Source organism: Crocuta crocuta, unplaced genomic scaffold (assembly GCF_008692635.1).
Source record: "Crocuta crocuta isolate KB4526 unplaced genomic scaffold, BGI_CrCroc_1.0 scaffold109, whole genome shotgun sequence".
NCBI lineage: Eukaryota > Metazoa > Chordata > Mammalia > Carnivora > Hyaenidae > Crocuta > Crocuta crocuta.
Window position 1 is genome coordinate 234,977 of NW_027533088.1, and position 18,553 is coordinate 253,529.

The following is an 18,553-nucleotide window of genomic DNA, read 5'->3' on the forward strand; positions in this document are numbered from 1 at the left end:
GCGATCTTGGGCAAGTTATTATATCCCTGTTGGGTCAGTTTCATTCTATCTAAAATGGGGTAATGATATAATAATGTTACTTCATAGACTTAGAGAGATTTAATAAGGTAATGTATGTGAAATGCATATAATTGTCCTGATGTGACAAGTATTTTATAAGTTTTAACTAAGATTCATTCTCTTGATTTCCATTCAGTTCTACCAGTGACCTTCACCTTCAATAAGCTGTATAACTGATGTCCTGTCAGTGAATTCTTACCATGCCTATGTTTTAGCTTTCCTGGTATTCAATTTGGAATATTTCCCCTTGCTGTTCTGGCGATCTCTTCCCCAATCATGCCAGCCAAACCCGCATGAACAGGTTTGCCAATTAACATGGTTTTGCCCCCACTGCTCTTTCTTGCATGTGATTGCCATCATCTTTTTGCCCTCCAGCTTTCTAATAGGTTTGAACAAAATAGGATTCTTTTAATGACCTCCTTGTTAATATCCCTTCTTAGAATAACTACGGCCATTTTTTTCTCCCTCACTGGATTGTTCTTCGGAGGAGTAGAACTTGTTTATCCTAATGCGAGTGATTATGCCTTGTGGTGATTTTAATGCCGAGTTCTGTCCCTGTCAAACCTCTACAACAGGAATGATGAGAGAGGAAAGAGGATCTACGTAGGAACGTTAAACAGGGTACACACTGGAAGGGCAGGTAGCTGAGATGGAGGGGAATGACCTCCTTGCAATCCTACACAATCCTGTAGTCCCATTAAGTTTGTGAATCATTAGCTTTTAACCAGACTGTTAGGGACTCGGAGTGGAACCAATGGAGGGTACATGTACATAGGCCTTTTCACCTGTGCCTCAGGAGATTGTTATACAAAACCTGTAACAAGTGGAGCTAAACTATTTCTTGTTTTTGACCTCTTTGATTATTCTACTTTTGACTTTGCCTATTATGAGATGGCCAACCATGAATTCCCTTCCTTTCTGTGCCTCAGTGAAATCGAGTCCAGGACTACCATTACTGTGAGTCATCAAGCATGAGTTATAAAGTGTTGAGCAGTGAGTTGGGCCACACCCAAAGCTTCAAAAATAGATAATAAAGCAGAAGAAATCGGTTTCATCTTGCAACTACTCCACTAGGAAGTGCCTCTGTTTTAGGAAGCCACACTGCAGTGTAAGCATTGAGTGACAACCTCAGAGGCATTGACAGTCAGGGTTAGATTTAAGAAAATTTAACAAAATAGAAGGATTAAGTTTATTAAAGGGTTATTAATTTTATATATCATATAACATTACCACAAATTATTTGAACACACTTTTTAAATATATATATATATATATATATATATATATATATATATCACAATTTCTGTGGATAGAAGTATAAACATAGCTTGGTTGAGTCCTCTGTTTAGGGTCTCATAGGCTGAAGTTAAGATGTCTTCTGGGTGATATTCTCATCAGAAAGCTCAACTGGAAAAGGATATGCTCCCAAGCTATCTCAGGCAGGAATTCATTTCTTTGTTTTTTAATGTTTTGTTTATCTATTTTGAAAGAGAGAGAGAGCAAGCATGGGAGGTGCAGAGAGAGAGGGAGAGAGAGAGAACTCTAGGCAGATTCCTCACTGTGAACACAGAGTACTGAGCCCAATGTGGAGCTCAAACTCACAAATTGTGAAGATCATGACATGAGCCGAAATCAAGAGTCAAATGCTAAACTGACTGAGTCACTCAGGCACCCCAGGAATTCATTTCTTTGTGGTAATAAGATTTATGTAATCTTGCTTCTTTAAATCTGGCCAAGAGGTGAGAGAGAAACTTTGGCAAAATAAGCACTATACCTTATGTAATCACACATATATAATCATATACATTCTATCACCTTTGGCACATCCTAACCACAGATACCACCCACACTTAAAGGGAGAAGATTACACAAGGGCATGAATGTCATGGGGCAGGGATAATGAGAACTAGTTACAGTCTATGAATTCTGTCCAGCTATCTGCCACGAAAGGATTGTAGAAATTATCTCATGGGTCTTAGAAACACAAATGTCCGTCGATGGATGAAAGGATAAGCAAAATGTGGTATATACATACAATGGGATATTGTTCAGCCTTAAAAATAAAGAAAATTCATGGGGCATCTGGGTGGCTCAGTTGGTTAAGTGTCCAACTTTGGCTCAGGTCATGAACTCACAGTTTATGGGTTCAAGCCCTGCATGGGCTCTGTGCTGACAGCTCAGAGCCCAGAGCCTTCTTCAGATTCTGTGTCTCCCTCTCTCTCTGCCCTCCCTGTTCACACTCTGTCTCTGTCTCTGTCTCTCTTTCAAAAACAAATAAACATTTAAAAATGAAAGGAAAGAAGGTACAGACTTTCAGGGCAACTGGGTGGCTCAGTCAATTAAGTTCCTGACTTCGGCCCAGGTCACGATCATGAGTTTGAGCCCCACATCTGTCAGTACACAGGCTGTTTAGGATTCTCTCTCCTTATCTCTCTGTTCCATCCCCGCTCTCATAGTCTCTCTCAAAATAAGTAAATAAACTTAAACAAAATTTTTAAAAAATAAAAATTATAGAGTTTTAGTTGGAGAAGGAGAACAGTGAGCTACATTCTTGTCTGGCCTCCGATAGAAAAGAGATGTTTAGTAAATCTCTTACATTTTCTGGGTTTTTAGCTCCACTTTCTCAAAATAAAGACCTAAGACCTATTTTCCTTAAACGCCTTTGTATTTTTAAAATCCAGCTTATGCTGGTGATGTTTTAGTAGCTAAGAATCTCAAGTGTTAACTGCCTACTTTTTGCAGAATATTACAATGTATATGGTATTCCAGGGTGATAGGAAAGACCAAGCTTCTCTTAACAGAAGGGGATCTAACTTTACCTTTAAAGAGCTTGTAATTTGGTTGGAGAGAGGGAATAAGTTTACTGGAATGGAAAACCAATAGAGTGCTCTATTAGAGCATATAAAGTGGGGGAGGGGGGAGAACTGATGGTGTAGCAGGATTCTTGCACAGAGGACTGTGATACCAAGCCTTTTCTTTCCAGGAAGCAACTTTACTCCTGCCGGCACCGTGAAGTTGGGTTCGTACCCAAAGAACTGAGCCCTGAATGCCACGCGGTGTAGTTTTTAAAATATATTTTCTACTTCTTTGTCTCCCGTTTGTCTCCCGTACGTGGTAACACACAAACATGGAGTCTGGTCTAGTGGTCTCATGTTACAAGGTCATGAGGGATGTTGTCACAGATAGCCTGGTATTTTTTTTCTTTCCTTAAAAGGGGACCCTACCACAATGATGGCAAGCCTACCTACAGATGTTAAATGCAGAGAATTTTTTTTAAAGAAAAAAAAGTGTCTTTGAAGGAAGTACAGGATTTGTAGAGCTCATCATGAGATCCAGGACTGCTTAGTGAGTGTCCTATAAGAATTGACCCCTAGCACAATGGATGATTATGCCGTCCTGGGTTTTGTGGGTGGGGTGTGAAGGTGACTATCTGAAGTCTGTGACATCTAGCTCAATCTTAGGCCTCCTTCAAAGAATGTAGTTCCTCCTAGTGTTGTGTGTTTCTTTGGGTGTTTTAGTTACATAGTCACATATGTTTCTCCAAGACACTTCTTCCTCGGACAATCCATAAAAGGTAACTAGCTCACAAGAAAAATGCATCATGTCGACAAGTGTACATCTGTATCTCATCTAAATCCACTAGAATATTAATGGCACACAAAATAATCGAGTCACTGTGGGGAATGGTAAAGTGTCCTCTTCATTGTGACATAATTTCAGCATTTATTACTTCGTTATTAAAGCCACTTTCCTGAGATTCTTTTTATCTGAATAGATAACTCACTATGGTGAATGCAGGCAGCAATCTTGCTTCCTGGCACTTACAGTCAAGGGAGGTCGGGGAGGGCTTGAGTGTGAAAGGTAAGTAGCATGGATTTGTTACAAGCTGATTTGACCAGGATGTATTTGCTACATGCTGAGCTTTTTTGGCGACCTGAGTCCTAGAGAAAAACTTTAAATGACAGATGAACTATGTTCAGTTTGGTCTCAGATACCCTGCACAGAAAAAGAGAAAACAGAAAATCCAGGGAAGAAGAGGAAAATGGAATCCTAATGAGGCTGTCAATATCAGTGATTTTTCTTAATAGTTTCCTAGCTATTTTATTTATGTATGTATATTTTTTCAATGTTCTTTTATGTGTCCCCTCTTTTTATATTTTTTTTCCTGGCATAGTTTAAAGTAAATTCCAGATATCCCATCATTTTGCCCATAAATACTTTAGAAAATATGACTAATAGATAAGAACTTTTTAAAAAGCACGTTGAGGTGTCTGAGTGGCTCAGTCAGTTGAGTGTCTGACTTCAGCTCAGGTTATGATCCCATGAATTCAAGCCCCGCATGAGGCTCGTTACAGTCAGCTCAGAGCCCACTTCGATCCTCTGTCCACCCATCCTGCCCCTCTTTCATTCATGCTGTCTCTCTCAAAAATGAAAAATATTTTTAAAAGTACGTATAACTGCAGTAGACATTTATTCTTTGTTTAGGAGGTTGTGAAGGGAAAATAGGTGAGAATTCTGTCAATGTATTCATATAGTCATCCTTATGGGGAGATCAATGAAAAGTCTTTGTGACTCCAATCAATTATATGTAAAAATGTATTCTTTTATGGGCAATTAAACTGTGCTAAATATTACTAGTACTAGTATTAATAACTATAATTTATGGAGTTCTTATGTTTGAAGTACAGTACTTAGCATTATCACTCAATATTTCATATGAATCCTTATAGCAACATTATCAACATTATCCAATGTCCCAATTTATAGACATTCCAATGTCCCAATTTATAGACAAAGACATAGATTCAGGAGTGTCTGAATGGCTGAATCACTTAAGTGTCTGACTGGCTCAGGTCAAGATCTTGCGGTTCAACAGTTTGAGCCCTGCCTCCGGCTCTGCGCTGACAGCTCAGAGCCTGGAGCCTGCTTTAGATTCTGTGTCTCCCTCTCTCTCTGCCCCTCCTCAGTTCATGTTCTGCCTCTCTCTCTTCTTCACACACACAAAAATTAATAAACATTTTAAAAAATAAAAAAAAGGCAATTTAAAAAAAACAACATAGGTTCAGAGTGTTAAGTAATTCCCCAAGATTATAGATCAAGGGACTAGCAAAGGAAAGATTTGAAATGAGCTGCCTCTGGCTACAAAGTTCTCTCTGCTGTGATGTTATACTGCCATACTATGAAATAGTACTTCTAATTAAGTTCTAAAATTTTCATGGTCATCATGGCTGGAGATGAATGATATGTGATTAACTCAAAAATTTCTAATCTATTGCTGATTTAAATAGTCAGAATTAAAAAGAAAACTGTGAGACTTATGAAAGACACAAGATAGAGCAAGTCTGCTACGGTAAAATAAACAAATATGGACACTAGAATTAAGTAATCTGGCTCAAAGGCACAGTCTTCCACAAATTTAGTATGATTTATTCTCTTGAGTTTCAGTTTCCTTATCTGAAGAGTGAAGACAAATGCCTCTTCTCTAATGCTCACAGAAAATACAGTTTTCCCTTTCATAAATTACCTAGAGAAAACTCCTGAAATACTTAGGAGAATCACCACTTTCCCCACCTGCAATAGATATAAACCAAGAATTTGCGTCAGCCAACTTTCCAGTATGAAGCAAAGCCTCTTCTTCCTCCTACCGATGATTGAGTCATTCTTCAATTAGATAGCAGTAACTATTTAAACCCTCCAGCAGCAGCTCACAAATTCTTACTTTATGGAGAAGTCCGTGACTACTTCACTCTCTCATTCTTGGAACGAATTTGGAAATGACTTTTGATGACCTTAAGAGTAAGACCATGAAGGATCAACCTGACCAGAAGCCAAATGGAGAGAAAGGCAAAGGTACTAGGGGTGGGTGAATGGGCACAGGGACAGAATTCCAGGATTAGCTCCAAATGTAAATTAACTGAATATAGGATTAGAAAGCTGAAACACCAGAGTATGGAAAACACAGTGTAGAATTCGTAACACTTACTTAAAAGAAAAAAATTCAGATGCAATGAGGATGATGATGTGAATGAACTAACTTGGTATGAATGATGATGTAGTAGACACTTGTATGGAACATTTATCAAGGGCTATGTTCTCTGATATTCTCTTTATGTGCGTTACTTCTCTGAATCCTTACACCTTGAAATTAGGACTATGATAATCCCCCTTTTACAAAAGACTGATTGGGGATCAGGAGAATTAACAAAACCATTCATTTTTATGCAGCTGGTAAGTGGTAGAACTAGAATTGTATCACAACTTCCCCTTTATCAAGAATCCAATCCATCAGAAAGTTAAGGAGATGTTGAATTCACCCAGTATATACAATGATAATTTTATAGTAAGTTTTCTTGAGGCATTGCAAAAACTGGATATAGTTTTATGAATTATCCAAAGCAGATTAAATGACATTCAGTATAGTTCAGCATAAGTCATGTCTTCTTGTGTACTACTGCTTTGAAAATTATAATTTTTTGATATATACAGTAAGTTAAACTCATTAAATGTAAATTAATTCATAATCCCAATTCCAGAGGCAGTCTGAATAAATTGCCCTTTACCTTATACTGATTCTGAGAGAAAGGAAAAAAATACAAATAGGGGAAGTCCTACAAGTGTTGACAGGAATTTGGATAATGACATTCCAGGTCATATTTCCATAAACAAGATAGAAATTTCCCTCAACAGAGATAAGAAGTATGAATATGGAATGATTGAACATTTGAGTTGATGAACTTAACTTGGTATGAAAACAGCACTGCCATTTATAGGTAGCCCTACAAAGTCAACAAAAGTCATTCATTCATTCATTCTTCATGTAGTAAATATTGAGTGCCTGAGTTTTACTACAATTATTAAGCTAAATCTTTTCTCAGAATCTTATTAGATCAATCACCTCCTGCAAAGAAGTCAATTGCTTTCTGATCAGAAAATCACTAATGGGAGCAGAGATTGGGTTAATGGTCTCTACCTACCAAGGTAATGGGACAAAGGGTGGCCTGAAGAAAATGGGAGCATGTGCCTTCCCTACACAGGTGTGGATCCTGTGGTTTTCTTCTAAAAATTCGGAGTTTCATCTCCCAGAGTGATAGACATTTTTGTTCTCCTATAGTATAGAATGAATACTGACCAGAGGGAAATATTGGTTGAAAGATTTACACAGATATCTACCCCCAAGCTAGGATTAGGCAATTATTTGCAAGAGACACAACTATCTTCTGCTTCTCTGCTAACTTTCCACATATACCCCAGGAGCTAAACAACGTTTGAATCAGTGAATGAACTTTATTTCTTCCTGTTAAAATTTCTATCTGGGCTGTCTCATCTTTAAAGTCTAATAGAAGTGCTTTGGGCATAACAAGAACTCTGTGAATATATTTGACCATTGATTGATTTGGACTGTTACACATCCACACTGGAAATTTTGTGGTGCAGTGTTCTAAGCTGCATAGCTACTGACAGATTTAAAGACCTATGTTTGGATCTTAACATCAGTGTGATCTTACACAATTCACTGAGACTTTGAGTTTCGTTAGCCACAAATAAAGGAAAATATGACCAGTGCCTTATTTGTTTATTGTACAGGGTGAGAGGTCCAGATGGATTACATGAGATATTTTCCTGCTGAACCAAAATATCTGTGCTTTTGTAGTGGTGGAACACATAATTAGGTATTCATATGCCTGTGAGCTACATGATTTATTTGTTTCTATAATAATGGTGAACATTCCTCTTGTAACTATGGGGCCACGGCTGGTGTGAGTATAGGAACATTAATATGAATCACAGTAGTATTGAAGTCTCATTCCTAGTTTCATTTGGTCAACAACCTCAGTTCCAAGATGTAATTTTAGTAGAATAAAAATTGAAAGCACAAAAGCAATTCTTTGAGGCAATCCGTTGATTAACTGACTAAAGCTTATTTGCTTGGTATCTGACATTCTTTTATGGTATGCTACTTATAAAACACACTGTATGGGAGGTGTGTGTGTGTGTGTGTGTGTGTGTACATGCATACACATGGTCTATATTAAAAATATAAAGTTGATCTAACCAAGATGGACTGAGCATTTCTTGGAGAGTCATTGCAGGCAGAGTGAATAAGTATAAGCTTTAGAGAATCAGATACCTACCGTCACATACCTGGTATTGAATCCTGGTTCTTAAACTGTGTCAATCGTGTGACCATGGGTAAATTACTTAAATTCTCTGTCTCTATTTTGTCATCTGTAAATATGGATAATGAATTATTTGCAGAGCCCTTGGGAGAACTAGAGGTAAGAAATGCAAAGTACCAGGTACAGACAGTTTCCAAAGAATTGTTTGATGACTTGCTTCCATCTGTTATGTCCTTCTGATTCTATCCTTTATCATTCTAGGTCTTCATTTTCTTTCTTCTCGGTGCTGGTGCCTTGCTGCTGCGATTCTAGGGATCCTTTGCTTGGGATTACTGGTGACTCTTATAGTGCTGATAATGCGACGTAAGTACTAGAACGGGGGAATAATGGAAGACAAAGTGAGAACTTGCAAACATGGTTTATTAATTGGTTTGATAACAATTGCAAACATCCTTGATTTAGATGCATTTTAGGCAAACGTTTTAGAATGAGTGGGAAGATGAATAAGTATATTGTTCTTATCCCTCAAATTGACTGGGACACGGAATGAAGATTATGAATGGTAGGTTTTTGTTTTGTTTTGTTTTGTTTTGATAACTTCATGGATAAAGTCTGTTTAAATACTAGAATGATGAGGAAAAAAATAATTTGAAGCTAAGCCACAAGATCCCCTAAGAAATCCAAAAGGAATAGAAACATCATAGAGTTCACATTGAGCTTTAATAGAGATGATTAATTACCAATATAAAGTTAAGATTCAGAGGGGCCCCTCAGTGGCTCAGTCAGTTAAGCATCTGCCCCCATTTCAGCTCAGGTCGTGATCTCATGGTCGGTTCCCGAGTTTGAGCTCTGCGTCGGATTTTGCGCTGAAGGCATGGAGCCTGCTTGGGATTCTCTCTATGTCTGTCTCTCTCTCTCTCAAAAACAAATAAACTTAAAAAATGAAAAACAAATTTAAGAATCAGAAACACCTTCTTAATAAGTGAAACATTTAAAGTAAATGTAATTCAAATGTATAATATGGTCATTCAGAAAAGACGATGTTGGCGGGAAGAGAAGTGGTAAGAAGCATGAGAAAGCCCAAGAAAGAATGAAAGTGGTGCAGACCACCCACCTATTCTGCCTGTGTATTTAAGTTGTAGTTCTGGGTTGTTTCATCTATCTCGAATCTAGATGATTAAAGCCTTTGAGGTGCTATTTGCTTCTCAGTTGTTGGTTAAGACCATAGAATATTTATTTTTTTAATCTGTTAACGCTTAAGACCTCCCCTAATGACTAGAAGAAGAGCCCTTGACTCAGGGGTGGTGATTGGATGAATCTTCCTGTGGGAAGAATCACTTCACAACAGAGTCTGATATGGCCTTCAAGCCAATGGTCTGTTTTGTACTAAACCATCACACTTCTAGAACTGAGACATTTGACCCTTAATATTAGTTGCCTGTTAGATTTCACAAACATGTCATCCCCATCTTTCCTAAAATGTGCTGTGGCAGAAAAAAATTCCTAAGAAACAAAAATGTTTGAAACTGTTATGACATAGCAACTTAAAATAATTCTGTGTCTCAAAAAAAAAAAAGCTGTCACGGTTCTTAAATAAAATTAGGAAATTCAGAAGGGGAGAGAGTTAGCAGAAGAATAAAGAAACAAATAGAGCAAATCACTAATGACACTGCTCTTAATAGTCACTGAGTCTGGTCGGCACCTATTTTAGATGGTCTGTATTTTAGTAATTGATATACTACTTATCTTATGATTGCTTTTAAACTTGTCTATAACTATCAATAATAAGTAAAATCCTGTTTTGTGCTGTTTTTTTAATCAAAAGTGTTTGTTTAAACAGTTTAACAGTTCCTGATATTTAGAACAAAAATACTGCAGAAATATCAAATAACTTTTAAATCTATAATTTCTGAGCAAATATGGGTCATTCTCCAGCAGTTCATCTATTGTCAAAATAGACAAGTTGATTTGATTCTTTGATTTCCTCAAAATCCAGTTAAAGGGATTTTTTCTGGGGATTGGTAATGGAGTTCTTATTTCAGCTATGATTTAGTATCACAGGTGTCTGATCTCCTAAAGCAACATCAAGCGAACCTTACTCACCAGGAAATTATACTGGAGGGACAGATTTTAGCACAGCAGCAAGCACAAAAAGCTTCCCAGGAATCAGAAAAGGAACTCAAGGAAATGATCAAAAACCTTACCCAGAAGCTGGATGAAAAATCAAAAAAACAGATGGAACTTCATCGCCAGAACCTGAATCTCCAAGAAGCTCTGAGGAAAGCAACAAACTTTTCAGGTACGGCGGGGTGAAGAGCCCCCAACCAGGAGCCCATTGTGGGGCTCAAACTCATGAACCCGTGAAATCATGGCTGGAGCGGAAGTCAAGTGCTCAACCAATTGAGACACCCAGGCACCCCAACCTCTTCTCAATTTTTAAAATTCTAGTTTTGAGATTTTACTGGAAGAATTCTCCTACCCTTACCTTTTGCCACAGATTACTTCTTTCCATTCCAAGATATCTTAATCATTGATTTCTTTCCCTGCAGGGTCTCCTTTGTCCCTGGGTAGCTCTATATTAACTTTATTCTATAACACTTTTTCTTAAAGTATTCAACATCTGCTTAAATTAAATAAGTGGAGGTAGGCTGACTTGGAAGTGTTGAGTAGATACTTTAGATAAGAACAAAATATGAAGGGCCCAGGAAGTCAGTTTATCTGAGAAGAATTGATTCAATGTCAGTATCGAGGAGAGGCAGGTGGAAATAGTAGCATCTGTAAGAAGGGGATGATGATGTGAATTCTGATGATATTACAGAGGTATCTGTGTCATTTAGTCTTTCTATAACATGTAATTAAATCAGGGATATGCTTTTCATCATAGAGAGATTTAACGAATATGAGATGGCGTTACTTTCAGAGGTTCATTGCTTCCTTGAAGGTATATGAATGAGTGCTCTATTCTCAGCATTAGTAACTAACTACCACCAATAAACAGAGATTTCTCCAGTTTCTTGCTGTACACCTCAATTGATCTCAACGACATAATTTATTTGAGTAAGGATTATATAATAACAGTTCACAAATACCCACAGATCTCTTTATTTTAAGGGATGAAAAAAATTGATAGCCAGATAAGGTAAATAATAATAATAATACTACATAGCTTTTTATAAAGTTTTGGAGTTAATAAATCCCTTCAGTATTTATAAGGTTATTTAAATTTCCAGAAGAAGAGCGATTTTTAGATAAATTGATCTTTAGCAAGTGTCAAACATATTATTTCATCTTTTATTTTTTAAGTAATTTTTTAAAGTTTATTTTTATTTGAGAGAGAGATAGAGAGCAATCAGGGGAGGGACAGAGAGAGAGAGAGAGAGAGAGAGAGAGAGAGGGAGACAGAAACACAAGCAGGCTCTGCACTGCCAGCACAGAGCCGGATGCGGGGCTTGAACCCACAAACCCTGAGATCATGACCTGAGCTGAAGAGTCAGACACTTAACCAACTAAGCTACCAGACACCCCTTATCCCTTTATTAAAGAGCAAACTACTGAGGAAATGAAAGAATACATCACCTCTAAGAAGGTATAAAGGAAGAAGACTGATATATCAAGGACAGGAATATTTATATAAGCAGACATAGCCACATACCAACCAATGATTTATTCCCCAGGTGAGACTGTAAAAGCGTTTTTTAAATCAGTTGTATGAAATTAGATCTACCTCACAACCATCCAGAACCATCTCCCAGAGATTCCAGGCATGGACAACCAATCAAAAATAATAAGTAATCTGTTTTTCACGTGATAGATATCCCAGATAAAACATACCATTTCTTGACAGCGTCAGGTCAAGGCCAATTAGCAGAGATAGCAAATAAAGTACGGCTTTTCATCAAGCGGCTTTGAGAAGATTCTCAAAAACATTAACAGTAAAATGCCATGTGCAAAAATTAAGCCCATTTTCTCAAGTTTGAGAAAAGGTAAATCTTTCTTACTAACAAGTCTGTGGTCCACAGGGTACATATGAAGAGAGAGGGACTCTGAGAAGTTACTGAACATGGTTTGCTGGGATTCATCCAGCTAGAAAAGTGAAGGGTTTTTAGAGCAACGGTCTTCACATTCAGCCCAGAAATTCGTGGTGGCTGTCAACCTTTTGTGCACCACATTGTCACTCCAGTAGCTTATAAAAAAATGGCAGTTTCCACATTTACTCCTAGATTCTGTATCAAAATGTCTTGAAGGGCACCATGAAATATTTCTTCAATTGATTCAGACCCAGAAGTTTGAGATGTAGGGCAACGGAATGATTCAACACTTGGTTTTTCTAGTGCTAGGCTGTCAAGGTTCACATTCCCATTTCCTCTATGTGCCAAATGAAGAAAATGAATGAAACTTATCTTACCATGTTGTTGTGAGGGTTCAATGAGTTAATATGTGCGAAGAACTGCCAACAGTTTTAGGCACATGGTGATATTGTTTTTTTTAAATAAAAAAAAATTTTTTTTAATTAAATGAGGGGAGCTGGCTGGCTTGGGCAGTGGAGCAGGTGACTCTTGATCTTGGAGCTGTGAATTGAAGCCCCAACCTTGGGGTTAGGATTTGCTTAAACAAATTAAATTAAAAGAAATACAGGTAGTTTGAATACCACATATGTCTATGTGTTGAACAACACATGTCTAGAAACAGAAAACTCAGTAATTCTTTCAGTGTTTATTTATTTATTTTGAGAGAGAGGGAGAGCATGTTTGCACGCCATGTGAGAGAGTTGGGGGAGGGGAAGAGAGAGATGGAAAGAAAGAATCCCACACAGACTCCATGCTCAGCATGGAGCCCGACTTGCGGCTCAATTTCATGAAGGTGAAATCATGTCTGTAAGATCATGACCTGAGCCAAAATCAGTCATGTGCTTAACTGACTGATGTCACCCAGGTGCTCCCAGTAAGTGTAGTATTTAAGCCTGAATTTGAAAACCCAAAGTTTTAAAAATACAGAAGCATATCTTTTTTTAAAAAAAGATGTTATATCTAAATAATCTCTATACTCAAGGTGGGGTTCAAACCCACAACTCCGAGATCAGGAGTTATTCCTTCCACTGAGTGAGCCAGCGAGGTGCCTTGGTATATCTTTTTAATAGCAGAATTGCTATTATGTATCCATTTCCCAGCCTTTTACTTCCATTATTCCAAATATAACTTTAAAAACTAGATCAGATTCCACAACTACATGTCAGCTCAATTTTGCTTTTCTTTCTTTTTTTTTTTTTAAATGTTTTTTATTTATTTCTGAGAGAGAGAGAGACAGCGTGAGCAGGGGAGGGTCAGAGAGAGAGGGAGGGACAGAATCTGAAATAGGCTCCAGGCTCTGAGCTGTCAGCACAGAGCCCAACGCGGGGCTCGAGCCCAGGAACCACGAGATCATGACCTGAGCTGAAGTCGGACGCTTAACCAGCTGAGCCACCCAGGCGCCCCTCAATTTTGCTTTTCAACAGTCTTGTTTTTTATTTAGTTTACTAACATCAGGATATTTTAAAAGAAATAAAGACTATGAGTCTATTGAGGTATTTGCAGACTCTAGATATAATTCTAATTAAGAAGAGATAATAGGTAGTGCACCTGGGTAGCTCAGTTGGTTGAGCATCTGACTCTTGATTTCTGCTCAGATCATGATCTTGCAGTTTGTGAGTTTGAGCCCAGTGTCAGGCTCTGTGCTGACAGTACAAAGCCTGCTTGGGATTCTCTCCCTCTCTGTCTCTGTCTCTCTCTGCCTCCCCTTCCCTCTCTTTCTCTCTCTCAAAATAAATAAGTAAACTTTAAAAAGAAAAAGAAAAACAAGAGATGATATACATGTGACAGTCCTGAGGGAAGAATTGATTGAAGAATTGTAGAAATATTTTCACTCAGGCATCACTCACTGACTAGATATGCTTATATTCCTAGGTCCTTGTCCCCAAGACTGGCTCTGGCATGAAGAAAACTGTTACCTATACTCCTCTGGCCCATTTAATTGGGAAAAAAGTCAGAACTATTGCTTGTCTTTGGACGCCCAGATGCTGAAAATTAATAACACAGATGATCTGGTGAGTCTTTATGTTGTATGTTGAACTGGAGTATTGGCTTATAGGAAAATAAACCTGATTTACACCCTTAGGGGAGGAGCACTTGTTTGAGTATCAGAATACTTATTTTCAAGCCTCATCTGACCACTAAATATGCACATGACCTTGGATAAAGAGGTTACATAGTATCTTAGGCTTCAGTAAACGTTTCTGGGAAACTACAGAAAGGATGTCAAAGATCTCTTTTGGTTCTATTGTTTTGTGAGTCTAGTCTAAAACGCCTACACTGACTTTATTATCAATTTAGATCAACATTACTCCCCACAGGAATTCATCCAGGAAGCCAGTGCCCATTCCAGTTTCCCGTTCTGGATAGGCTTGTCTCTGAGGCAGCCCAGCAGCTCATGGGTCTGGGAGGATGGCTCTCCTTTGATGCCCCACTTGTAAGTTTCCTATTCTTTGCTGAACCTGTTCCTGAAGTTGCTTTAGCATTCCGTACAATGTCCTCCTCTTGCTAGGGAGAAACTGAGAATTTCTGAACATCTCCTTCCCCACCTCTGTCAGACAGAGACTTGCCCATTTAGTCATTCAGACCTTCTTTTGAGTTTTCCTTCCCACATTTACTGCTGATTTGAAGCTTTAAGGCAAGGTTAAGGCAGCTGGGTGGCTCAGTTTGTTAAACATCGGGCTCTTGATCTCCACTGAGGTGGTGAGTTCAAGCCCCACATTGGGTTCTGTGCTGACAGTGCAGAGCCTGTTTGGGNTTCTTTTCTTCGCCATCTGCAGGTTTCGGTTCCAGGGGTCCCTTTCCCAGATGTATCCCTCAGGCACTTGCGCATATATACATAGGGGAGCGGTTTTTGCTGACAACTGCATTTTAACTGCATTCACTATATGTCAGAAGAAGGCGAATCTAGTGAGAGCACAGTGAATTTGAAGGCTCTGGAAGAAAAGGAGAAAGAGAATTCCCGTCTGGAATTGAAGTTGTACTTTATCATTTAGGTGCAAACCCAGAGAACCCTGAGAACTGCCTCTTCTTAGCTGACTGCAGAACTCCTCAGCAGAGACTCGTCTGCAGATGCCTGGCTGGAGATATCCAAAACTTTGATTTGATGTCTCGTTCTCTGTTATTTTTCACCTTGTCCCGTCTCCCTGTCAGCCTTCAAACCTTCTCCCCTTTTTTATATTTTAAAGTTTTACTCCTCTTCAAACCTTGGAGCCCCTGTACTCAATCCTCTACCTCAGTGCCGTCTGCCCCTTAGCCTCCTAAACCACATCGAAGACAGAAAATGGAGAACTTGACCCGCTGCGAGCAGATGGCAAAAATGGGGAAATCTGCAGGGGAACAGAGCTGGTGATGAAACAGAAAAGGGGAAAGTCCATAATGGAATCAAAGAACTTGTGTTCTTCATGTTAAAAGCTACCACTTCTTGGTCTTTTAAATTGTGATCTGTCTCCACACTCCACAACTTAATGCACGTGCACACACACACACACACACACACACACACACACACACCATAATATCACATTCTGGGGCGATTGGGATGTCCCAGGAGGTAATTACAAACAGAATGATCTATTTTCAGTGTTTCTACTCCCTGGCCACCTCCCTTCCTAGGTTCTTCTACTTTAAGAGAAGCCTTTCCATTCTGTTGCACATAATCTAAGAGAAAATAATCTCTTAGATTAATAACGTTGCACATAATCTAAAAAGAAAAACTGTATTATTCCCAGAAAGACAAGCTACATTTTCTTTGGGTAGCAGGTTTATAGAGGTTTAATCAGCATAAAACAAACAGAACATATTTAAATTACACAATAGTTAAGTTTTCATAAATGTAAGCACGTTCCCTTGAAATCATTACCACAATTAAGAAAGTGAACATTCTCATTTCCCCCTCAAATTTATCTTTCCCTTCCCTAATACCTTCTCCTCAGAGAATGACCAATCTCCTTTCAGGTTGTATTTTGTAGCATTTTATGTGAATGGAGTTACACAGTATGCCTCTTGGGTTTTTAGTTTGGGTCCAACTTCTTTCACCGAGTATAATCATTTTGAGATTCATCTGTCTTGCTGCTTACATCAGTTTTTCACCCATCTAAAATATTCAGTGTTATTCCCTTGTATGAGTATACGCACCAATTTGTGGATAAATTACCTGTTGATGACCTTTGCATTGTTTTCAGTATTTGTCTATCACAAAATAAGGTGCTATGAACATTTGTGCACAAGTCTTTCTAGGTACATAGCATTTCTCTTTTCTTGAGTAAATGCTTAGCAGTTTAATGTCAGGGTCATTCAGTAGGTGTATGTTCAGCTATTTGAGAAATGGCCAAACTTTTTTCCAAATTTGTACCATTTGATATTCCCACCAGCAGTGTATGAATGTTCCAATTCCAACTCATCCTTGCTAACACTTGGTATGGTCCGTCCTTAAACTTCAACCATTCTGATAGATATATGGTGGTATATTACTCTGGTTTAATTTGCATTTCCTAAATGAAAATTCATCTTGAGATCTTTTTATTTACTAATGGCGCCTATTTACGCTCTACATATTTTCTTTGATAAAGCACCGTACAACGCTTCCAAGAAGTTTTGAGTTGTTTGTTTTTTTACTGAGCCCATTGTCTATGCCAAGTAAAAGTCTTTTATCAGATATCATTTTGATGATATATTTTTTTTCAGTTTATGGCTTTTAAGTCTCTGGAAAAGCAGGACATTTTAAACTTTGTCCATTTTCATGTTTCTACTGCTGTTTCTAAGAACTTGTTGCCAAATTCAAGGTCACAAAACTTTCTGCTATGTTTTCCTCTAAACATTTTATAGTTTCTGATTTTACACGCAAATCTGTAATTTATCTTGAGTTAATTTGTGAGTCATGTATTAAAGAGCTTTCTCTCTCTGTCTTATTTTTCATATTGCATATGGATATTCACTTGTTTTAGCAACATTTGTTGAAAAGATTATTCTTTCTTCACTACATTGCCTTTGCACTTTTGTCCACAGTTACCCATAGATGCGTGGGCCTATTTCTGGCTCTCTATTATGTTCCCTTGACCTACTTCTATATTTTTATACCACCACCATGAATATTGCAGTTTCTTGAAAACTTGTAGTGGTTGTCCTTCAATGTTGTTCTTTTTCAATGTTGTTTTGGTTAATGTATGTCTTTGTATTTCCACGTTAACTTTTGAATTGGCTTGTCAATTTCTAAAAACAAACAAGCCCTGTTGAAATATTGAATGGGATCACATTGAATCTATTAGATACACTTAAGGGAAATTGAAATTTTAAAAATACTTGTTTGTTTGAATCATAAACAAGGGATACCTCTCCATTTGTCTGTGTTCTTTAATTTCTCTAAGCAATGTTTTGTAATTTTCTCTGTACAGATGTTTCACATATTTTCTTAGATTGTCATCATATATTTCATATTTTTGATGCTACTAGAAGTGGTATTATTATCATCTGTAATTTTTATTTCCAAATGTCTTTTGCTAGTATAAAGAATTATAATAAACTTTTTTATATTAATCTTAAATCCTGACCTGGAAACATTTATTTTTTCTAATAAGTTTGTTTGTGGATTCCATTGGATTTTTACATAGATAATCATGTCATCTGCAAATGAAAACACTTTTATTTTTACCTTTCTAGATGCTTTTATTTCTTCCCTTTGCTAGATTTCATGGACTAGACCCTCTAGTACAACACTGAATGAAAGTGGTGAGAAGGAGGGTCCTTATTTTGTTCCTGATCTTGGAAAAAATCATTCAGTGTTAGTATCATCACATGTGGTATTAACCGTATATTTTTCATAAATATTCTTTACTTGCTTGAGAAGTTCCCTTTTGCTTATAGAATGCTGAGAGATTTTTATCAGGAATGGGTATTGATTTGCCTACGTCTACTTTTTCTACATCTATAAAGATGATCATATATTTCAATTTTTTCCTTTTTAGTTTTTTAATATGATGAATTACATTGAATAGTTATAAAAGGTTAAATCAATCTTGGGTTCTTGGGATTTATTATCATTTTAATATATCAGTGGATTAATTCTGCTAAAATTTGGCTTAGGAATTTTGTAACTACATGTACGAAAGATATTGTTATGTAATTTGCTTTCTGTGTAAAGGCTTTGTCTGATTTAGGTTTTAGAGAAGTACTCCTCTGTGTTAATTTTCTGGAAGGTTTTGGGTGGAATTGGTACTATTTGTTCATTAAGTGTTTGATGCAGTTTATCACTGAGATCATCTGGACATGGGCTTTCTCTCTTTTTTTTTTGTTTGTAGTTTTTTAAACTATAGA

General features: G+C 37.5%; 1 protein-coding gene across 1 annotated transcript; it reads left to right on the forward strand.

Annotated features, from left to right (window-relative positions):
- The first annotated feature begins 5,750 nt into the window (after positions 1-5,750).
- On the forward strand, positions 5,751-16,413 carry OLR1 (oxidized low density lipoprotein receptor 1). Its single transcript, XM_077745990.1, has 6 exons — positions 5,751-5,910; positions 8,439-8,540; positions 10,231-10,476; positions 14,117-14,256; positions 14,563-14,678; positions 15,022-16,413. Exons 1-6 carry the CDS (start codon positions 5,835-5,837, stop codon positions 15,164-15,166), a joined length of 825 nt encoding a protein of 274 aa, XP_077602116.1. The 5' UTR covers positions 5,751-5,834; the 3' UTR covers positions 15,167-16,413.
- Positions 16,414-18,553: the final 2,140 nt, after the last annotated feature.